Source organism: Quercus robur, chromosome 4, assembly GCF_932294415.1.
Source record: "Quercus robur chromosome 4, dhQueRobu3.1, whole genome shotgun sequence".
In the NCBI taxonomy this organism is placed as follows: domain Eukaryota; kingdom Viridiplantae; phylum Streptophyta; class Magnoliopsida; order Fagales; family Fagaceae; genus Quercus; species Quercus robur.
In genome coordinates, this window is record NC_065537.1 from 26,216,430 (window position 1) to 26,240,483 (window position 24,054).

General features: G+C 32.7%; 4 protein-coding genes and 4 long non-coding RNA genes across 19 annotated transcripts in view; 1 reads left to right on the forward strand and 7 right to left on the reverse strand.

Annotated features, from left to right (window-relative positions):
- LOC126721005 (flowering time control protein FPA) overlaps positions 1-24,054 on the forward strand; it is an 87,760-nt gene that overhangs the window by 56,690 nt on the left and 7,016 nt on the right. The gene's annotated exons all lie outside the window — the stretch shown is intronic.
- Positions 1-24,054, reverse strand: part of LOC126721004 (uncharacterized) — an 81,505-nt gene that overhangs the window by 42,589 nt on the left and 14,862 nt on the right. The gene's annotated exons all lie outside the window — the stretch shown is intronic.
- On the reverse strand, positions 1,951-8,421 carry LOC126721008 (probable LRR receptor-like serine/threonine-protein kinase At1g56140). Its single transcript, XM_050423962.1, has 6 exons — positions 8,258-8,421; positions 7,438-7,639; positions 4,426-4,636; positions 4,106-4,337; positions 3,323-3,982; positions 1,951-2,436 (listed from the first exon to the last, which is right to left on the reverse strand). Exons 2-5 carry the CDS (start codon positions 7,555-7,557, stop codon positions 3,895-3,897), a joined length of 651 nt encoding a protein of 216 aa, XP_050279919.1. The 5' UTR covers positions 7,558-7,639; positions 8,258-8,421; the 3' UTR covers positions 1,951-2,436; positions 3,323-3,894.
- LOC126721018 (uncharacterized) lies at positions 10,103-11,198 on the reverse strand. The gene is made up of 3 exons (XR_007653786.1): positions 11,130-11,198; positions 10,968-11,012; positions 10,103-10,169 (listed from the first exon to the last, which is right to left on the reverse strand). It is a non-coding gene; the product is annotated as an uncharacterized LOC126721018 (long non-coding RNA).
- LOC126721015 (uncharacterized) lies at positions 11,648-12,866 on the reverse strand. Its single transcript, XR_007653782.1, has 4 exons — positions 12,767-12,866; positions 12,515-12,586; positions 12,358-12,429; positions 11,648-11,688 (listed from the first exon to the last, which is right to left on the reverse strand). It is a non-coding gene; the product is annotated as an uncharacterized LOC126721015 (long non-coding RNA).
- On the reverse strand, positions 12,967-14,122 carry LOC126721016 (uncharacterized). The gene is made up of 3 exons (XR_007653783.1): positions 13,984-14,122; positions 13,525-13,596; positions 12,967-13,033 (listed from the first exon to the last, which is right to left on the reverse strand). It is a non-coding gene; the product is annotated as an uncharacterized LOC126721016 (long non-coding RNA).
- LOC126721010 (probable LRR receptor-like serine/threonine-protein kinase At1g56140) lies at positions 14,150-19,227 on the reverse strand. 2 transcript variants are annotated; one of them, XM_050423964.1, is made up of 3 exons: positions 18,520-19,227; positions 17,195-17,376; positions 14,150-14,221 (listed from the first exon to the last, which is right to left on the reverse strand). In XM_050423964.1, exons 1-3 carry the CDS (start codon positions 18,629-18,631, stop codon positions 14,192-14,194), a joined length of 324 nt encoding a protein of 107 aa, XP_050279921.1. In that variant the 5' UTR covers positions 18,632-19,227; the 3' UTR covers positions 14,150-14,191. The 2 variants fall into 2 exon arrangements, 1 of the variants encoding a protein (XP_050279921.1); XR_007653770.1 differs by lacking the exons at positions 17,195-17,376; positions 18,520-19,227 and adding an exon at positions 14,439-14,510.
- LOC126721017 (uncharacterized) lies at positions 19,577-20,852 on the reverse strand. 2 transcript variants are annotated; one of them, XR_007653784.1, is made up of 3 exons: positions 20,429-20,852; positions 20,169-20,303; positions 19,577-19,815 (listed from the first exon to the last, which is right to left on the reverse strand). It is a non-coding gene; the product is annotated as an uncharacterized LOC126721017 (long non-coding RNA). The 2 variants fall into 2 exon arrangements; XR_007653785.1 differs by having other exon boundaries at positions 20,169-20,852.

Genomic DNA, 24,054 nt, shown 5'->3' on the forward strand with positions numbered 1-24,054 from the left:
AGTTCCAACCTTACTCACTATGCAGGTGTATTTTTTTTTTTTGGCGAATCTGCAGGTGTATCTCTTTCTCTTTATTTATGCATGTTAGTCTAAAAGAAATAGTCTAATTTATGCTTTTGCCTTTTGAATCTTCTACAACTCTCTATTGGTTTTGTTGTGGTTTACAAGCTTACAGCTTGCATCTATTATAATATTTAGTTTTGATAAATGATAGTACTATCTACTGTTTTGACAGCTGTGTATAGCTTTTGTGTTTAATTTTGTATATCATATGTGTTTTGCGGTTTACATTTTTCACAATTGTTATAATATTTTAATTTGTATTTAATTTTGATAGTGTTTTTAAGTGTTATACTATTTTAAGTTATTATTATTGTTAAATTTTAAAAAAAAAAGTTATTACTGTTGTTTATGAAATATTATATGATTATATTTGATATAGTAATATGTGTATTTATTTATTGAAGCATTGATACAAATACAAATTCACTATAATTCTTTGGTTTAGTTATAAATTATTTTAGTAATATGAAAGGTGGGCTATAAATTTTTTTTAAATATTTTAAATACATGCAAAAATGGTGTCATAACTTTTGGCCAAACTATTTCATTTTCTACTTGTGAGATACCTAAAAATATAGTATGGTAATTATGAAACTAAGACCACTTTTTTTAGTCATCATTTTTTTAATGTTTAGTTTGGAACTCTATAGAAATTTTTTTTGACTCCGCCACTGATTACCCCACACTTATCCTCACACCCAATAAAAGTATTCAAATTCAATCAAACATTAAATGATGATTGTCCTAAATCCTCAAAGTCAGCTTGTACATCATAAAGATTTTTGGCCTTCAATGAACTAATGGTAAACAAGTGATTAACAATCTAGTGAGTTTAGCAAGCCTTCCCTACATTGAGCGGTATTTTGAGAGCACCAAAAAATATATTTAAAATAGGGAATAACCTGAATTGAAGGGCATTAGTCCTTAGCTAAATTAGAGAAATATAGAAAGTCAAAATTGCAGTAAAACTCATCCTTACATTCACACAAAAATTCTTACACCTTCATACACATCATGATTAGTTCAGCAGATAGCTTATTATATTTTTTGTGCATTCTTAAAGGTACTAAACAGTCTAAACATAAAATGATTTCTTCTCCTCCATTACATGGATCACGATCATCCCCATCCTAATGCTAACAATTCCATTCACTTCGATTTCAACACTTGTTGAAGTGTTTTACCTCTGTTGTGGGCTTGTTAAGTGTATTGAGGCACTCCACTAGACTTCTTTGCTGATTGTGCAGACAAGGGTGGTGGATTCGACTCCCCGAACTAATTCAAAGTCCACAAAGAGAACCGATCAAGCACAAGCAGATGGCAATCTAAGAAAAGGACCTAACAATCTTGTCATGCAATCTTTGTTTAAGGAACCCTTGCCTTTCCACAAATGACACCAAGAGTTGATACACAACACAACCATTCTATTGCTTGCCAATCTAATAGTATTTTTCTTTGGGGCAACTTGAATATGGACAAGATTCTTTGGAGATTAAATCTCGTTTTTCCTTATGTGTCTCAATTGAATGGACTTTGTGATTATCAAACTTAGTCAGCCATGTCTCACTGGCCAAAGTAGCTTAGATATCAGGGTTCGATGCCTTGGTCATACTCACAGTATTTCACCATGGTGAACTGTAAGCAAATAAGCAAAAGAGTTAATTCTTTTTCAATTAAAACCCTTAATTCTTTTTCAATTAAAATCCTAAAATAGTGAAATTTTAAATAAATAAATAAGGTAAATCTCCATATGAAGCATTTGTACAGCTTCTTAAATAGTGCCTTACATTTGATAGTGTTTCTGTCACTACATGACACAAACTACACCTCTACCAAAAAATAAGGAATTAAGGTGTCAAAATCACAAGAGGAAGATTGCAAAATCCATGCTAAACAATTACATCCATGATTCTATAAATACATATGATTAAGATTTGAAGAATGTACAAAACGCTATTTAGTTTACACACAAGAAAAGGAAAATAATGACAAATTCTCATCGACCCTGTTTGATAGTATCACCAATCATAGGTTTAGAAGCATTTGCTAGTGAATTCCCTACATCACCCACAATGCTTGTACTAGCTGTTGATGAGTTGAAATAGCTAGTATCAGTTGCACCCTCATTGGTTACATTGGTTATATCATCACATTTCCAATCTGTCAAATATCCTGGCCTTGAAGTTACAGTGCTCACTTCAATATCTCTAGAGAGCATTGCCACCACACGCGACATTGATGGCCATAACGTTGGGGATGCTTGAGTGCACAAAAGAGATACTCCTATTAGTCATTTTACTCCTTCCTCATTGAATTCTGATAATTTAGAGTCCACAAGATCAACTTCATGGTTGTTTTCATGCAACTGCCAAGCTTGAGAAAGATATATATTTTATCAGAGTAGCTTTACAATATTGTGTACAAGTGGTGTCAGTGAGTGATCCATTTGTTTCAATGAGATAACTTTCTAGTGGTTCAGAATATAGTACAGAATTGGTGGAAGTGAGAATCCAATTGTTTCAATGAGTCTAGCTGTCCAAGTGTTCATAATATGGTATAAAGGTATTGTCAATGAGTATTCAAATTGTCTGAATGAACAAGACAACCTTGTTTTAGTTTACTGGGGATCTAAATAAAATCTACTTGTTTTCCCTAAAGTCACCCACAGGTTCATCTTGTGAATCTAACAGTCACTCCATTTTAAATACTCATTTTGAATGTTCTGTGACATTTGGATGAGTGACACTGACAGGTCAAGATTGAAATATATTTCTATATAAGAGTGTGTAAACTTCAAAAAAAAATCAAGAACATCACAAATTATGAATAATCAAGAACATGTGTGTTATCATGAATTTCATAAAATAACTTGGAACGAGACCATTACATAGTATTTGGTCACACAAAAAGTAGACTCTTACTCGCATAGATTTAGGTATGGAGACTCATTTGATTTCCCATTATGGTGCAAAGTGGACTCATTTTGCAAATACTCTAAATAAGCAAATAAAATTATTTTGCTTCCTTTAGACATCCTAACTTCCTCTTTATTTATTGGTAAGTTATGATCCAAGTTTTGCCGGTACTTCAACTTTGGGCAGAACCAAAAGAAAATATATAGTTGTGGATGGATCGTGACTGTCATGAACCCAAAACACATATCCAGACAAAAATAAATGCTACTGAAACTATTTGAAGGAAAAAATCCATCCAATTAAAGAAAGATGAATGTCATGGTGCACAAAAATATTGTTCATACCCATTCAAGAAGATATATCTTTTCTTCTTCCAAGCTTGAGTCAGAATTTGGCCTGCCACTAACAAGCTCTAAAGCCACAACACCAAGGCCCCATTTGGGAATTGATAAGGGAATGGAATGTATTTAAGTAAAGGAATGGAATGGAATGGAATTAAGTAACCTTGATAGGATATTTTAAAATAAAGGAATGGAAATAAATGAAAATGAATGGAATGTGAGTAATCTTTTTTGGGAGCAACATGGAGAGAATGGAATGGAATCATTTTATGACAATATTACTGTTAGACCCCTATTTTAAAATAAATGGTTGAATATATAAGGGTATTTTGGGAGTTTTAGTAAAAAAATCATTAAATCTAATTTCATTCCCTCTCATTCTTTCCAATTTTGAGGGGAATGAAAATTTGAGGTTTTAAAATAATAGAGAGGAATAAATGTTCCCTCCTACCCATTCCATTCCCTTCCACTTAAACTCCCAAACAAGGGAATGGACTTTCCATTCCCTCCATTAAAACTCCCAAACAAAGGAAGGGAAGAATATTCTAAAATTATTCTTTTCTTTCCTTTCCATTCTATTCCCTCCTCCCAAACGAGGAGGCAAACACATCAGCCTTCTTTGTAAGCTGCCCACGCATGGCATACTCTGATGCAAGATACCCACTACATCAGTAAAAATCACGTGCACAAATTAGTGCTAATCAAACTAAATCAATAAAAAAAAGAAAAAAAAGGATTATGTAATTCAAAAAGACAAGGTGACAAGCTAAGCCTCTAGGATCTTACATAGTCCCTGCAACGCGCGTGCTTATGTGGGTCTTCTTATCATCATAAAGCTTGGCCAAGCCAAAGTCTGATATTTTGGGGATGAGATCAGAGTCAAGCAGGATATTACTAGCCTTCACATCTCTGTGCACAATCCGAAGCTGTGACTCCTCATGAAGATAAGCTAAACCTCTTGCCACACCCAAGCATATATCGAAGCGTGTTGACCAATCGAGATTCAAGGTTCTTTTTCCTGTCTCATGCAAGCATATAAATTAAATCTACATAGTATAAATAAATACTTACACACAATTAGCAACGGCAAAGATGCATTCACATACCAAATAATGCTTGATCAAGACTTTTATTTTCTAAATACTCGTACACAAGGAGTTGTTTATCTCCCTCAATGCAACATCCATACAACTTCACAAGGTTACAGTGTTGCACAGAAGATATAGTTGCAATCTCAGTTAGGAATTGGTTCTTTCCTTGGTGTGATGTTACAGACAGTTGCTTCACAGCAAGTACTCTCCCATCATTAAGTGTTCCCTATTCAATACAAAATATCAAACAAAATATTAAAGAATCTATTTAAAAAATATCACCCATCTACATATAATTTTAATCTATTATAGTAAATAGAAAAGAAGAGTTTGAATAATTAGGATGGATGGCTTAATAGAGATGTAATTTAGACTTCTTATCTGATTGATGTCTTAAGTAAAGTCAAACAATGTAAAACAAAACCACACAATACCCAATTATACATAAAATTTATAAGAATAAATTTCAAAAAATTGTAGTTGCTTAATGGTCACCATCACCATGAACTTGCATGTCCATTTTAATCATTTTCAATTTTATGCCTCATACCATTCAAGGAAAAGTATTAGGCAGGAATGACAGGTTGCCCAATATAAATTTTCTACAAAGCACTAGATTGCCTTCATATGGTCCAAAACTTTGATTTCTAAAATAAAAAACTTTCTTTCTGGAGTGTTTTCCCTTCCAATGATACAAGCAATACATCTGGCAAGCTATAAACTACCAAAAACGTAATCTTATGGATCCCATTTCATAGATCAGGTAACGAACCTTACTAATGTCTAGAAAAGAAGAAATAAAAAAAAAATTTACTTTTATGCCCCAAGTAAATATAATCTTGTTTGGACTTCAATTATTTGGTCAGAATCTCCTAATACTAAAAGATTTTGGAAATTCTTTATTCGTACCAACTGTGATTACTCAAACTACTATACCCTCCACAAAATGTAATTACCCATCTATTGGTTCCCATGATTATCAAATCTAACAAACATCAACCAGAGATGATTTTTTCTTGACTAGTCCATTTTTAACAATCTTAAACAACTACTCAAACTTTAAACCATCCATGAGGATATTAATTTTCCATAATCATCAATTTATCATAGTTTGTTTAGAGTGAGACTACATAGAATGTGTCCAATAATATTTTTTTTTTTTTTTTTTTGGGGGGGGGGCAAATTACATTTTAAACTATATAGTTTGGGCTGATTGCAATTGAAGCCTAAACTTTAAAAAGTTTCAATTCACCTCCTACATCTATTTTTTCCAAAATTGTTTACCAAATACATGTGCCTATGCAACTGTGTTTTACAAAGCTTAATGACACAAATTTGACACCTAATAATATAAAAAAAAAAGGAAATACGGCATTATTTTGGACTTACCAAAGTGCACCCTTTTGGACTCGGGTAAGTAAATGGCATTAAGGAAATAGGGATAGAAGGGGTTGGTTAATTGAAAGTTCTCCTTGCTAATTTGTTAAGTGGAAATGTGGTTTTTTAGTTTTGCATTATTTTGTAATTTGGTTTGTTAGTTTCTGGGATTTTGTCCCTGATCTGTGTATTTGGGTAGTCAATCATGGTTGCTAGTTTAGATATTGTTGTCTAGTTGTAGTTGGGAGCTGTTTGCTCTGTTGTAGCCGTTAACTGTTGTGGCTGGTTTCAGCTTGTTGCTTAATAAAATTCACTTGATTATCAGGGAAAAAAAAAAACTTTCAACTTCTTAAAGTAGAAAGATAACAATAAAACTAGTAAAAGAAATAGAAAGGGGCATATGGATATGGGATTATGAATCTTCATTTATTTTTGGATCAATTTAATTCTACAGCAATAGTAACTGCAGCTTCTCACCAATCATAGGAACAAGATATCATGGTAAAGACAACCAAGTAATTTCACAACAAATGGAAAAAGAAAATAAAAGGATAATATAAAAGGAAAGAAAAAAGTAAAAGAAAAGGGGTGGTGTTTAACTCTCTGATTTGTCAATAGCTATTTCTTGGAAATATCAATAGATGTATAGAAGCTCTAAACTTATATCAAACAGTCAACTTTAAGGCAATGGCTTGGTTTCAGCCACTAAAGTTCTTGATTAGAATAAGGAATTACCTTATAAACTGGTCCAAATCCTCCCTCTCCAAGCTTATTATCAGGATTAAAACCTTCTGTAGCTGTCTTTAGTTCAGCATAGCTGAAAGTGAATGTTTTATCATCTATTCCAAGGAGCTCTGCAATGTCAACATAAACACAGGTTGTAACACTGAATCCAATAACTAGTAATCGATTTGCTTGAGTGGTTTAAAGCAGAAAACTCAGCTACGTTTCTTCAAACTAAATGAGGAAATATCCTTTTCTTAAGTGTCAATGATCAATGTGTTTTAGTCCAGAATGTTGTTGGACTGAAGCAGGAGATTGGGTAGCAAGCTAAATAAATGGGAATTTGTCCATAGCCTGGGGCTTCATTGGCCACATAAATTATGTTTCTCCCTACTCCTTTTTGGTCATATATGTCTGTTTGTGTGTGCATGCGTATTATTCCAGGACATGTATAGAAAGAGGTTTTAGTAAAAACGCTTATGTATACAAGAAATGATACACTGCATTTTATACTCAACCTATTATGGTGTATGCAGAGGCCACCTCACTAATATCAAGTACCATAGCATCACATAAGGAAAGAGTTCCATTGTTCTAACATGTAGAGAAAACTGAATAAAGTTTGACAGCTATCATCATGCATGTGCAACATGATTTTTGGCTTACCTTCATCATCATTGGTTGGCAGTTTTCTTCTTCGAACAATATAGAAAACAATGAAAACAGCCAGAAAGCTCACAACCCCAACACCAACAATGAGACCCACAATCAGACCAGTCCTATTCTTGTTGCTGCTTGGAGGACCGTTACTAACAGTGGGTGTAAATTCTATACCAAAGTAAGATAGTCAATAATATGTTACTAAATTGTGAGGAAACCAATACCTAATCTTTCTAAATGGCATCTATAGTTTCTGCACTTTTTTACCTGGTGTAGCACTGATGGCTGAAATAGAAGGCCCATAAGTACCTTGAGCAGGTACACAGCAAGTCCCCTTTCCAGCCCAAAAGAGATGGATTTCAAGGTAGTTTTGTGATACCTGAACATTGTTATATTCCTCCTGAACAGCTACAAAAGAGGCACCACCAGCTTCCTTTTGTAAGTCAAAATCCTTTAAAACAAGATTCCCCTGGAGTAAACAAATTCAAAAATTAGCCAAAAAGAAAAAGAAAAAGGAATGAGGATAAGAGGAAAGAGGTCATTTTATAGGAAAATTGGAGAGGGAATACATCAAAGGTTTCATTCAAAATCCTTATCATGATTATAGACATATTTTGGATATCAAAACTATTTTGAGTTTTGGAAATAAATTGCAAAAAAAAGTGAAGAAATCGCAGAGGTAATGGTTGTACTGTACTTGACAAAAATTTTGAGAAAAATAAGAGCAAAATAGATAGTTAAAGAAAACATGTGGAGGGGCCAAAATAGAGAACTGCTAGTGGCAAATTTAGAATTGATTAGATAATTTCAATTGTAAATATGCATCACATTCAAAAAAAATCTATATTGATGAATAAGACAGTCAATATATTTGTTCTTATACTCTTTTTCTGTAAAGAAATATACACTTAGATTGGCATCATAATCCCTAGTTACGATCATGGTGCGAAATTATTAAACTACACAATTAACGTTTATCAAAGAAATTCACTTATTTACTAGGGTGAATAAACTTTTTAGGCAATGCAAACTTCATTTTAAAAGAAAACGCTGAAGTTCTAAAACAATTCAATAATATGATGCAGACCTGGATATAAATATCAAAGACACGCCTCCCAAGACTTTGCCATGTGTTAGAGTTTACAAGAGCTATTTCTGCAAACTGGAGGCTCACAGTGTAGTTTCCATTCTCGAGCCCTAGGCCATAGTATCATAATGATGAAGCAGAGAGTCGAGCTGTTTGGAACAGCTCTGAGCCCGTTTGGATAGGCTGTTTTAAAAGCCTTAACGCGCGTTTTTATTAAAAACGCAAATACGCGTGTGTTTGGCACTGTGATTTTACTAGAAATTGTGTTCTTTCAAACGCAAAATATCTTGTCTTGAAACTGGAGTTACAGCTAACTTTTTGAAAACGGCACTTAAAACGCAGATCTTGTAATACTTTTTAAGGCTTGAATACCTGATATACCCTCACGCACTTGCTGAATGACAAAATCACCGGCCAGCAAATAACCTCACCTCCCTGACTTTCCAGCGACTACACCGTGCTCAAGGTCTCAGGTGGAAGTTGGAACAGCAGTGGAGAATGTTGACACAACAAAAAAGAGCTCAATCGTTGCAGTATCAAAAATGAAAATAAGAAAGCACCACTCACAGGAACAACATGTCCACTTGCTCTTTTTTCTTTTTTCTTTTTTTTGGTAACCTGGGAACTTGCTCTTTTTTCCATGTTTGCAATAACAAGCTATCCGTGTGAAGGAAATCTCTGGTTTCTCTCTCTTTGCTATCTCTTTCACTTTCATTATTTGTGGTTGATATTAGCTCTGGGGAAAGAGAAAGTAATTGGGGTTATTTTAATTTAATTTTGCTTTTGATAATAATACTTTTTTATTTAAAGAAAAGACTAGAGGAGAAGTGAATATTATTATTATTATTATTATTATTATTATGAGCTACTTCAAATATGATAGAATAATATCATCAGAATTAAGTCTTTTTCGGACCTTTTTGGTAATTTGTACCAAAACAACAATTTTAGACTAATATTATACACAAATTTTACCAAACGTTTTAATATAATTTTTAAAATTGTGTTTTCCAAACACACATTTTAAAAACGCTATTTTAAAAAATGTTCATTTTCAAACAGCTTATCCAAACAGACCCTAAGTCTAAAGTATTTGTGAATTGTGATAATGAAGAACTTGTATACCACATAATATATGACTAGACCAAGTGTCTCATTATCCCTCTCATACAAAATCCCTTTAGAAGAGGTAATCTGAAGTCCACCACACTTAATTGTAAACTCAGAACCTGTAAACAATATATTAAAAAAAAACAATCATTGATATGTAAGCTTGGAAAAGGTAATTAAATTTAGCATTCATAAGCAATCTACGCATTTCAATAGTGGACATGCTTGAATTTAGAATTCTGACCAGTAGTTTGAAGAAAAAAAAATAGATCGTAAGTTCAAAAATAGTTTAATTATCTGTAAGTTGAATGTGCGACTTAGTGCTAAGTACAAAAGATTTACATATTCAAACCCGAGCTTTTTAAATACTCTTTTAATGATCACCAGTATAGGGTCCTTGGCAGAGGTTCACTGACCTTGCAATTTTTCTTTTTAAAGTACATCATGTTGCCATTTAAAATTACTGTATACTAAATTAACACTGGAATGTAGCTATGATGCATTGCCAATTTAGCCCTTAAAAAGACAAGTCTAACATTCATGTGCACTAAAAATTTGGAATGCATCTTGATTTTACTGTGTCCATATCAATATTTTGTAAACATTTGAAGTTTTGCCAGGTTGTATTCTGCTTAGAAGCACCAATCCTAGAGTATACTCTTCTCGAGGTTTGGCCTCAATAGCTACTAATACTTTCCAATCTTACAATCAAGTGTGATTTTTTAAATTGTACTTATATCTTCCAATGCCATGATTGCAAGGAAAACCCCGTTGAAGACAACTCAATCCTGAAGGCAAAACACTAAAGTAGAATAGAAATGCACTTAGGGAAGGAATATGTAGTTTAATGACATAAAACATTAGTTATTAAAGCAGATATATCTCATTCATACAAATATTCTTATTAGGATTAGGTTTTCACTCATGTAATTAGAAGTGATCTCTTGGCAATATGCTCATAAGCATTCTCCTAATAATACTAAAGCATGATTGTCACATGATGAAAGAGGTTTCTTTAAATGAGTTAAGACTTGTGGTTTCTCAATGTAAGGCATTACTTGCAATCAGAAGAATTAAATATATATGAAATTGATCATGAAGGGAAACATATAATATTTATGCAGAAGTGGTTTTTTTTTTTGGGGGGGGGGGGGGAGGGGGTGTGGCGGGGCAATTTTATCAATGTTTCGTATGAGCAAAACATATAGATTAGGTGTCATTTGACCATGTAAATAAGATGATATAACCAGGCTTGACCCATTCTTTTTTTTTTTTTTTTGGTGTATATTTTGGTAATTGATGACTCCTGAGTTGTTGGAGCTGGAAACCCCATTTCTCATGCTCAGGATCTCCACATGTGAGGCTTAAGAGAATATTTTCTACTCAAATTAGTTTGGTATCAAAGCTTTTGTCCTGCATCAGACCCTACTAATTCACTCCTTTTAATGAACATGTCTAAGTAATATACATGCTATCAGCTTCTAATGACTTCATCACCATAATTGACAAGACTAATAACATTTTAAACTTGATTAGAAACTTGTTTCATTATAGTAAAACTCAAGCGCTAAAATAAAAAATATAGCATCGAGAAATTTACCTGCTGTTTGAACCTTCTATTGTGAAATTGTTGGCAACTAGATTACTGCATAGTATATAGCATAATATCTGAATGTCAGTTTTTATTCAAGAGTAGCAAGTTATAGAATATCAGAAACATAAATATAATATAAGATATTTTCAAATAGAATAGTATACATACAGCTGTAAATTTTGTTCGCTAACCCAAGAAGGAAAGCTTCCTTGTAAATTATTGTAAGACAAGTCACTGCAATCATAACATAAGAAGGATGTTAGATACATGATCCATTCAACTGGTAAACAATCCCATGTTCAGAACTAAATTACGCATTAGTCAATTGACATTGATGCTCTGAAACAAAATTTTGAAGCCACACTCCCCCCCACCCCACCCCACCCCAAAAAAAAGAAAAAAAGAAAGGAAACACTTCCATCATTTTAGAGTAATCGCTAAATTATTACATGGAAATCAAATCTTTGATTAACCTCCCAATGTAAAAGTATATGCTCCATAAGATTGTTATAGCTCACTACATATAAATGTTCACTTAACTCATACAAGATTTTGGGATGTGGTACTCAACTTTTTTCTACCAAAATACCACCGTAAATAGCTTAGTATTAACAAGAGATCAAAGTCATACTACCCTCTTGACATCAGACTGAATATAACTCCTGGTAAATATGAATATAACTACCCTCTTGGAATCTGTCCTGTTATATTGTTGAAGCTCAAATCCCTAAAAAAGTAAAACAATATTATTATTATGTATTGGTAATAAAGATATTATCACATGGTTGTGATGCATAAAACTAGTTATCTACAAGAAGTAATTAACAATTATAATCCTTACACACTATCCCAACAAGAAAGAAGGAAAAGAAAAGGATAGAGAAAAGATAACAAGAGTGGAAAAGAAACAGGATGAATTTGAATTACAATGAAGTGGCCCCTTATCCAATGACAAATAGGGTGAGTTCTTTTTGCAAGCCAAGAGAAACCTAATAAAAATATCACTAATTTGATTAGTATTTACCACATAAATTTTAATATAGGAACCCACATAAATTTCTTTCTTCATGTTGGGGTTGCCCAACCTAATAAATAGCATAGATGTTCCCAGTTCCATTGCTTTGAACAACAATCAAATTCAACATAAATTCCAGCACTACGTGTATCTAAAATTCTAAATAGTCACCCACCAATGGGAATTACTTACAGCTGTGACAACTTTAAGTATTATCCTATATTTGATGGAATTGAATCAAAAATGTTATTATTCCTTAGCACTCTGCAACAGATGCAACTAAACTGTTAGATTATATTCTGGAAGAGCAACAAAGAGGAAAGAAAATATGGATATTCATAATTAGGAATCTAAAACATAGACGCTTGGGCTTTTTCTTACAAGGTACTTAGAGATTTCATATTCTTTATAAAAGCCAGTGAAGAGCTCCCATTAGACAAATCACTTATTCTCCTACAATAATATCACACATGAGATCGCTAACTTTACAAGATCTACAAAAAACAAGTAAAAGTAACTAAGAGATGTTGACACTCACAACTCTGTCAAAGAAGTCAAATTGGAAAACGCTAAGGGTATTGGACCTTCTAAAGAGTTTCCTTCAAGCTTCCTACCAAAATCATTTTGGAGTAGTTAATCATAAATTGTGCACAAATGCATCCCTTCTATAGAATGTTCAAGTACACACCAAAATTTTATCAATGATAACTTTGACTTTGCAATGGAAATTGAGCCTTATCAAGTATGATTTAGAGAGAAGCAAATAGAATAGGGCTAACAATATTCTTACAGGGTAGTAAGCTTTGACCAATTCCCAATGAAGTCAGGTATCCTACCTGTTAGTTCAGTGTCTGAAGCCCACCTGAGACCATAAGAAATATCTCCTCACACAATCTAATCACAATTTTCTGTTTTAATATTCATCATTATGTAAATTTTAGTAAGTTTACAGGTGAGAAAAGAAGTAGTAAGCTAGTTCTTACACTATCACAAGGCTTTTTTTAAATTAGTAAATGTCGAAGGAATCGCACCACTATCTCCAGAACTATCAAAGTAGCTATCGACGTAAAGAATTTACATGAATAAAATTATATTGATATCCTATCATCAGCTCAAATAAAAATTTAGTAGTAACAGTTAATGAATTTAACAACCAAAGGAAATGTCTCAAGCCATTTTTGGTAGCTAATATAACAATTTTCAAAATTTCTCATGGTAAGTATCTACAAAATATATCATTTTCACCATATCATTTCTGGCAGCTAATAGTACTTGACTTTATCATGTAAAATATATATTTTTTAAATATGATTACATTGTTTTCTATCCTAGGATAAAACAGATAATCTTGCATTTGCAAAACCTTGCAATATGGTATATGAGATTTGTTGTCACAAAGTTCTTATAATCTCTAGCAACAAACAGGATATTACAAGAAGTTTTACTAGAACCATTTCCAAAATCTGCCTCACCTAGCTATAAAATAAAATCAGATTGATTTTCAGAACGTTTACTGAAATTCGAAAGCTTTATGGTACTAGAACTTACAGCTGTTCTAATTTCACTAAATTGCCAAGCACAGATGGGAGAGAACCAGTGAAGTTGTTTGTCGAAAAAGACCTACAAAATTAAAAAGTAAAACAATATATGAATTATAATTCATATTCAAGGACTTGACTCTCTTCGGGTGCAAATCATCAAGATCAAGTATGTGAGATATAGAATTCCAGCCAAAAAAAAAAAGATATGAAATGCAGAAAGCATCAAACTAGGTGTACAATTGCATGAGGGTGACTACTAAATTCATATTTTTGTGAAAACCCTTCCTCGTTATTTTTAATGGTAAGTCACACACGCATCCTATTATTGAGGGAGGAGGAAATGCCATTTGAGATATAGCTTATCACAAAACCCTTCTTCAAATAAATTACAATAAAAGAACGGTTGAAACAACACCACCAAGATGCCACATAGATGACTTACAAATTTTGAATGAGGGTAACTTACAATGATATTAAATCTGTAAGATTTCCAAGTTCCTTTGGAAGTGTCCCTGATAATGCATCGATGCCAAAACTCCTAATTTATTAAACATCAAAGGAAAGAGAAAGGTTAGCTGACATTAGACGTACAATATCCTTTGAGTTTCAAACCAAAACTAAGACAGGCTTATAGGTATTGCATGCAATATAGTTTGCCGATGGATACAAACAAGTTACCAGTCAAGTAATTTTGGCCCAAATTCCTGTAAGAAATATTGGAAACATAGCACATTTAACAGATTATAATGAAAATGAACCATCCTGGAAAACTAGTACACCACATCTACCACAAAATTCAATTGGTTTACATGACGCAGTACACTTTCAAGGTCTAAGTTCAATCCTAGCTTACATGAAAAAGAAGGAAATCCATATTCATACAAAACACAAGTAAACAAACATATCAAGAAGATATCGTACAGATTGAAGAGGAAAGTCAAAGTCCATAGTTCATCTGGAATTACGCCAACTACATTCAGGGCATAAGCCTTCTTGTTAAAAATAAATAAATAAATAAATAAAAATAAAAAATCAACCATGAAAAAAAAGATTGAAGTATTGAAGATGCCCAAGATATTTTGAAAGTTTAGTTTTTGTAACTTACCAAATTTTGTAGAACTTTCAAGGATTTAAAAAAAAAAAAATGAAAAAAGGGGGGATTATCATATGAAATAATTGTTCTTCAGCTTGTATATGAATTTAATTCATGGATCGCTAAAACTGTAAGCTTAGTAAAGGTGGCCGATTGAATGACTGCTCAAGAATATTAGTAATTAATATCATAAAAGCTCTCTACAAGCGAATGTTTACATATAACAGTGAGTTTCCAATTAATGGCCATATACACTAGTGGCATTCTGCTCCCTTCTTATGGGTTTAGACCTGAGGGTCAAACTCGAATCCCCTTAACTTGCACTTTGCACAAATAATACATATTGAGGCCCCATCTGATTATCCTTTGCAAGTATTTAGATTTTATTCTTTTGTTTGCGCTAAATGCATCTCAAATTGTGCTTGTATGCTCCAATGGCATAAAATTCATGGTTCATTGTACAAAACCACACTTGTACTAGTGAAATGTGGTACAAGGAGAAAATGAGCATAGGAGAAGATAAAATTAGCCATCAATATATAAATCCAAGAAACCACATAAAGAACTTTTAAGTTATAAAACACACGTGTGCATGCACACGCACACACAAAGAACTTATCTCTTCAATTTTTTTTTTTTATTTTTTTTATTTTTTCAATTCCTTTCCCCATTTCAACACTGGAACATTGAATTCAAGTAAAGTTCCCATTTTATATTACCATATGAATTTATAAAGTTGACACATTTTAGCTTTTCATTTTTGGTCATCATATAGATGATTCATACATGAGATTTTCTTTTAAGAGGATATCATGACAAGGCCTCCTTATGATGTCTCCATGACCTCACCTTAGTCCTTAGGATTCTATGGCCAATTTCATGCAAAACTCAATAATTTTAAAGCTCACACATCCATCATAGGTATTGGTTTGACCAACAGATGCCACCAACTTAAATTGTTGCATGAAGATACATTTCATCAAAATTTTAAGCAGCAAAATACTTTATCTTTTATGCTCAAATTTGATGGTATGATGTTTGTATGATATTCCATGCTCAAAAACCTTTAAAATAAAGGAACAGAACATGGGAAGCACCATGAAGGCACACCCATGACAGATTAGATCTTCTAATTAGAAAAAGGCTGACTTGGGTGGCAAAAAAATCTCATTTGTTTGACTGCTGTACCCCACACACACACACACATATATATTTAGAGTGAAACACAACCACCACCCCTCCCCCTGAGTTTTGAATGCAACACTCAACTCCATGTGTATCATTTTATGTGAAAACCATAGACATCCATTAAAATAAAAGATGTATTGCTCATGTGATGACACTGTCAATATTTAGAACTGTATTTTCACATAAAGAAATACCATAGGGGGTTTTGTCTTAAACTCAAAAACCTCAAGAAAGTAAAATGTTACATAATTAACAATTTATAGGTAAAACATTAATACCGCAAGGGGTTTAAGTGTTACACTCAAAACTTCAATGTGTTATGTTTTTAGGGGAAACTATAAGGAATTTTGTGCATATTTTTATCCTAAAATGAATGGTAGAAATTGGCATAGAAAAATGAACTGGGGTAGTATATATCTCAATAAATGACTCTGTTATCCCTTATCTATTTCTCAGTGCAATATAAAGTAGGTTTATTAATAAGCTCTCATCTGAATAATACCTCCTCATTTCGTCTATAAAAATACTAAGATGGAAGACGAGTTGAGACCTATGTTACCTACCAACAAAAAGAATTATTATCCGCCACAAACTCCCCCCACAACCACCACCATTCTAAGTTAAGTTCACTTTAGAAATATCCACCTCTATACCCAACAAACTAACAAAATTCTCGATAATTAGTTGGTGTATGTCAGATGAGGGACTACACATACACACTCGGGAGAATAATTCAGTGCTTGAAGAGCTCTAAATACCCTTCTTAAATAAATAAATAAACACCCGGTCCAATAACAAGATGTTAAGGACAAGCATTATAAAACAACGATATGAATAGCAATTTTTGTAATGCACATTGGCAACTCACCTCACCTGTCAAATGATTTTTTTTTTTTTTTAAAAAGGTTATTGCTACTTTCCTCTGCCACTCTATAAAGGTACATAAAATTTTCGTATATGATAACATATAAAAATAAGTTTTGCTACTAGGCAACCAGTTAATATATAATATCCTCTTCATCAACCAGTTAATATAATATATTCAACAGTGTCGATACTAATTTTTTAACCAATATCGAAAATAAACTTAAACCTTTTCTACAACCAGTCAGATATAATAGAGACGATCCCCTTGCTTTTCGTTTAAGTTCAATAAAAAATTATAATATAAAAAAATGCAACTCACATTAAACTTTTTTTTTTTGGTTGAATGTGTAGAAATTGTAATTCTAAGCAAAAATGGCATGGGAAACAAAACATGAGGATATATATAAATATATAAGTGTCCTACCACAGAACATTCAAGATTTGGTTGCAAAATTACTTCAACATGTTTAGTTGCCAGGACCCCTATTCCCATGGACATTTATATATATATATAAAGAAAGAAACGTACAATTGGGTTATGTGGCGAGATACTATTGTACGAACAGTCACATTTGATAAAGGGGTTGTGGTTTTGGTCGTCAAAACTTGTGGAGTCGATGGCTGCTCCACTGCATGGTTCCCCACTTATATTCCATTGATTTGAATTTGCTGAGATCCCCCATTTTTGAAATATTGTATTCAGTGCTGTCACTGCAATCACATTCACAATTAAACATCATTGTGATCAATCTAATATACATCCTCCAAAATTGCCACCGTTTAAAAGAACAATTTTATTTAGGAAAAAAGAGCGAAATTTTATAAAATCATTATACTAAAAAATAAATAGCTTATTTTTATTTTGAGCCCATCCCAAACAGAGAAAAATGTTGTGTTTGTAAAAAAGAACCTTCTAATCATTGATACCCATAACAAATTAGACCGTAAAATAAATCCCACTTAATTAACATATATCCAAATTGTCCAAAACTAATAAATCTACAAATTTTTTTTTTTAAGAATTAAAATTACAATTAACCCACTTTTAAAGGGTGTAAAAAAAATATCAATCAGTGAATGAATTTTTATTTTTTTAATGAAACAGTGAGTAAAATCCATGTAACATAGATTTCTTTTATTTTTCTTTTTCTTTTTTGGTCACTACACTATATAGATTGATTGGTTTTTTTTTTTTTTTTTTTTTTTTTTTAATTCAATCAATCTATATAGTGACCAAAAAAAAAATCTTTCATAAATTTTTTTTTCTTTTTAATTTACTAAGTTGGTAGCCTTTGAAATTTCAATATATATATATAGAGAGAGAGAGAGAGAGCATTGCTCATAGCTGTCTGATTATTTAGTTAAATATATAATTATTAATTTATGATGTAGTATTTACCACCACCCCAATAATGTAATGGCTGACACCACAAGTTGCCAGCACAATTGTGAAGCTAAGCTAGCTATTGAAATGATGATAATATCAAAAGTACAATATCTACCTTGCACTTATCAACATGATTCGTTGGTTTGGGGTTCTTATTAACTTCATCCATAGCTAGATTTGCAAGCTACAGCACAATCAAACTCTAAAAGCTAGCCTTTTATATGTTACTTCAAGTTTTGTACTTCAACAATTATAAACAAACACAGTTTTGGCATTCATTGTTTTTTTATTGGATTATAATCCAAAATACAAAATACAAAATACAAAATACAAAAAAAAAAAAAAAAAAAAAAGTTTCGTATGGCTGTTCATATGTAACATATGCAGAAGACAAAAAAAGCTCTGATCAGCCAACAACATTAATATGTAATAAACTGTGTGTGTGTGAGAGAGAGAGAGAGGCACACCTTCAGCAGGATCTGTAGCAGCTTGGGTTCGATTTTGAGCTAACTCAAAAAGTTGGCCAAAGATGCAAGCATCACAAAAAGCTGAAGCTAGAAGAGGTGATGATCCTACCATGACTTCAATTTTTTCTCTATATGGGATTCATTAACAAAATAGAAGTGCAATGAGAGATATTACAGAAGGGCTAGAGAGAGAGAAGAAAAGAGGAAGATAAAAAGCTTCTCATAGATATGCAAAGCCGCCACACCATCTACTCTATCTGACTAAATGCATTTCTTAAGTATACAAATTCCCATGTTCAAATGTATCCATTGGTAAATATACTTAATATAAAAATGCCAATAGCTAGGGGCAGAAAGTTCACCATTGGTTATAAAACACAACATAATTGATACATTCATATCATGCGGTTTGGTTGTTAGTTACATCATGCCCCACTCACGCGCCCCTAGCTATTGGTGCCAACTTGGTACGTGGTAGCTCAAGATTCACAAACCGGACCCTCTTGGTGGCAACTTGGTAGCTATAGTATAACTTATAAAGTCATTATGACTCATAAGCTCAATGGCACCAATAGCTAGTATAACTTATAAAGTCGTTGGCAGTGGTTGGGCTGGTGGTTTGTTGATCAAGTTGTGGTGGTGGGTTGCTGATTGGTTTGCAATTTTGGGTTGTTGGGTTTTTTCTTGATGGCGTTTTGGTAACAGTGGTGGGGGCACTACAAGAAATTTAGCTATTTTCAATGGTTGAAACTGTCGAAAAAAATATTAAAAACCGTCGAAAAAAGTATTTTCAATGGTTGGAATGACCGTAGAGAACTGTTATTAAAAACCATGTCGAGAACATTTTTTTACAGCCTATGCAAACGTTGAAAAAAGTATTACACATTTATCAATGGTTAATAACCGTCGAAATATATACACATAAATGTAGATTAAAATATGCTTATTACTTTTATCTACAGGCACTCAACCGTTGAAATGAGTATTTTCTTTTTAAAAAAAAAAAATTGAATGCACTCTTTCACATTAATCAAAATTTAATAACCTGAAACAAACGGTAAAAATCAATACAACTCAACTACTCTGCCTGCTGCCCTTTACACTCTAAAATTTACATTGTCATCTACCTTTCAAAGTAGAAGATTCTTATATCTTTTAAGCTTCAACCTTCAAGACCAATTCATTGGAAATTTTAAAAACATAGTGACTTGTATCTGCTATTTAGACATCTGGATCTATAGCTGGGTCCTCTTCAATACACATGAGATCCCATTAATCATTAAGTTCTTTTGATGCCTGCAAAAAGTGACGTCCATCAATCACCGTTATAAGTGCTAAACCTGAACAAAAAGACAAATAAGGGTAGTTCATTTAGGAAAAAAATGCACCTACCTAAAAAATTAAAATAAAATAAAACCAGCACAAAAAAAGTCACAAGAAATTATAAATTAATAAAAATTTAAATGGTGACTATAAATATTATCATGAGTTAACATACAACTTATACTTCACAAAGCAGTTATAATATATTACAAAAAAGTGATATAATAGTTGACTAGCTTCAACATCCCAAAATCAATTCCAGCACATTGCAAGTGCAATAAGATAGAGCCTTAGATAAACCACAATAGCATAAAACAGGGAAATACCTTGTAGTGTGTCAATAAGCTATACCTCAGTGGCTGTTTGCTCAGGACTTTAGGATTCCCCAGAATGACAATACCATATCGAGCACGAGTTAGAGCAACATTGAGCCTACGGGGATCATTAAGGAATCCAATTCCCTGTAGAGAAGGGAACCAGCAGTCAAACATCAATACATAAATATATCATGAACGAAAATATCTAGATACAAACAATATCTTTCTGGACAACATTCAGAATCCACCAATCACCTAAAAACACATACTTTAGGTATCCATTACATAACCTATAGGCCACAAAATTAAGGGTTTTATATGAACTGCCAATATTTTTTATTTTTTTAAATTTGTTGCAGTGGGGTTTGGGTTGTGATCACGGTGGCTAGGCTATGGGTTTGGTGGGTCTCAGTGAGTCGATCTTGCGATGATGGGTTGTGATCATGGTGGCTGGGGAGCGGGTATCTGGCAGTGATCATGGTCGCTGGGTAATGGGTATTTGGAGGTGGCTATGGCTAGGTTGTGATGTGGGGGGTTTTAGGTGGTAGTGGGTTTGCTGAGTTGAGAAGAAAGAGTGAAAGTTTGTTCACTTTGGTGGTTGATCTTGGTTCAGAGAAGAGAAACAGACAGAGAGGAAGAGAGAGAAAGAGAGAATAAAAAATAATAAAGAAGGAATATTTAATTGAAGCGGTAGAAAAAAAAAAAAAAAAAAAAAATCAATACTTGGTTGTACTGTAACACAAGACGTTACACTAAGGGCACGTTTGGTATACTGTAATGATTATTACATGGGAATAGGAATAAGTATTACAATGAATATATTAAGTTGGAATGTAATAAGTATTACTATTCATTAGTTTGGTAACTATTTAGGAATAGAATTCTGAATATACATCCACAATTTAGTAGAATATAAAAGGAAGATGTAATTAAATCATTTTTAAGTCAAATTTCCTAAAATACAATTATTTTAGGGTGTTCAAAATAGAGCTAATAATTAACAACAAAGAAAATTTATTTTCTTTCCTTTTGAAGATGTGGCAACTAATGGCTTTTTAGGAAATTTTTTTAAAAAGTTATTACATAAGGTGAAGGAATAGATATTCAGTACTTTTGATAAGGAATGGTTATTCCTCACTTTGAAGAATAGCTATTCATAAGAAATAACTATTCATTATAATAAAAACATAACCAAACAACCGAATAGTTATGCCATAGGAATATCTATTACATTACAGTATCCATTACAGTCTACCAAACGTGCCCTAAATAAAGTGATTTTTTGAATAATTAAGGTACATTTGGTACATGTGTTTAAAAATTGAAAATTGTTGTTTAAAATTTTTTGTGAAAATATGTGTGGATGAAAATACGTGTAGATGAAAAAGTGTGTGAAAATACGTAAAATATTGTTTAAAAACTAAAAATTATTGTTTAGAAACACTCACCAAACACCCCATAAATGTTTAATTTTTTGGGCATCATCAATGTTGATGCTTTATGACTCATTATCTTTATTTTATTTTATTTTATTTTATTTTTTTGAGCAACAATCTTCTTTTTATTCATGAGTTTCTTAGGAAAATTGTTATATAAATCATGAGTGTTTTAGGACAATTTTTAATAAAAGTTTGTTTTACCTCTAATACTTATTTAATTGAAATTTCATTTTGTTTTAATAAAAAACTATCACATCATCAACTAACTAAATAAAATGTAGAAATTAAAACTCATTACCACTTACCATTATGTATTTAAAACAAAAGAGAATTCCACTTAAAAAAGTCCTGGAGTATGGAGGTAAGCCACCATTTTATGAAAATTTTGATATCACTTTTATATAATAAAAAATATATAAAAAAAATCGTCTAAATAATTAATTGTGTTTTTCTCTTCCCATAAAACTTTTAAAAAAAAAGTTTCTTAAATCAATACCTTTACTGTATCCAATAACATTTCCCTTCATTTATCTGTGCAAGTCTCATGACTTGGTCATGGTAACCCTTAAGATCATTCATATTGTAATTTTTATTTTTATTTTTTTCTATTAGGAAAAATGTCAAGAGAACCCCTAAACTTTGAAGTACTGACCAAAACATTCTCTAAACTTTTAGTTTGGCTAATTTGCTCCTTGAAGCATACAAACCTGCCAAATAAAGCCATCTGTTAGTCTTTCTGTTAAGTGACTAACGGAACACGACACACACGTGCGTTTCATTTACATCAACGAAAAAAAAAGTCCATGGATTAATTTTAAGAGAGGGAGAGAGATTTTGAGATGTGAAGATTAGATTTGGGATTAGTTTTTACTTCTGAGAGGTTAGAGCTTGAGAGTTTTTGGCTATGGAGGCTACAGATTGGCTAGAGAGGGAAAATTGAAAGAGAAAGAAATTGCTGGAGAGAAGCTAGAGAAGAGAGATGGCTTGGTCTTAGGAGCCACAGCCGGCAGTGGTGGTAGCGGTCTTGAGTCAGCCATGGTGGCTGATCTTTGAGTTCAAGAGAGAGCCTGATCTGTGGGTTTAGAGAGAGAATTTGCATAAAGAAGCTTTGGTTTGGGCTTTGAGACTTTGCCAAAACCCAGGATGGTACTTGTCGAACATGATCCGATGGTGGTGCATACCTCCGGCGATTCCGCAACCTCCTCGATGCTTCTTGTGCTTGCCAATACAGCCATGTCTGGCGCTCACTATTTATGGCATTAAACAAGTTTACATCATTTGAAACTCTCTTTTCTTTCAGCAATAGAACAATTGAAAAAGAAACTCAATTCTTGGAAGTGATATAAATAATTTTGAAGTAGCCATGACAGAAGGATTAGAAGCTTATGAATTATGATGAAGAAAAGAGTGACAGAAGTGATGAACATGTTGAAAACACGTCTATTCTAATTGGGCTCATATCAGTTGAGAAAAGGGGCATACGCCATTCAGCAGAACATCATAGCCAGAGCAGATTGTTATTATCTTTTCATATTTGATCCTCTGAGCACTTTACTCATCTTCTTGACACAAAAAACACCTTGTAACTTGTCTACCAAGGTCTTAAATATTATCCTTGGGAAACCCATATTCTGGGAAGTCCTGTTTGCTTTCTGCTAAACAATCACCAATAAATTACACTCTAAAAGTGATGTTATCCTGCAGGTACTAATGCTTTTATAAAATTGATGCTTCACACTCATCAGATATCCATGATCCATCTCTCCTTGTTTCAAAACCTTTCATAGCTGCTTTTGTGTAGGAATTATCTTTCTGTGAATTCTCATCATTTTGAAATAATTCAATTCATTTTTATATGAGGTGATAAAAAAAGGATTACATATCCATGGAATGCAATTTACAGAACAAAAGTACTGTTGTTTCACTTTCTGCTAGCTAGTGCTTCTGAATATATGGTATTATAGTTGGGAATGGTGAGGAAGGAATGAAATGTGTGCAAGTGTAATAGCCTAGTGCATCTGATAATGTTACTGCAGCAGCTAAATTTTACCTCAATGTCATAGCGTATCAAATACTTCTTAACAGGCTTCCTGCTGGGCTACATGTCATATTTAGCCTACACAGTAATTCTATTAATTGATAATTGATTGCTTTATTTGATAGAAACTCAATTGTGAGGTGGAGGGAAGAGGTTGGAATCATTGGTTTATTCCTTCTGTAGTGGTCTCTGAGTTGCTGTTGAACAACCAGGTCTTTTTTAATGGGACTTTCAAGCAAGGTTTTGTTTCTAAAGAAGGTTAAAAATGCGAGGTGATAGAAGTACATATTATTTGATCTGCAGTGGTAGCGCTTGGATTTATTCAATGCGGTGTTTTGTGGAATACGAATTTGCAAGTATAATTTGAATGATGATGCACTCTAAGCAGTTCTTCAATGTTTGAGTATTTAGTGTAGCA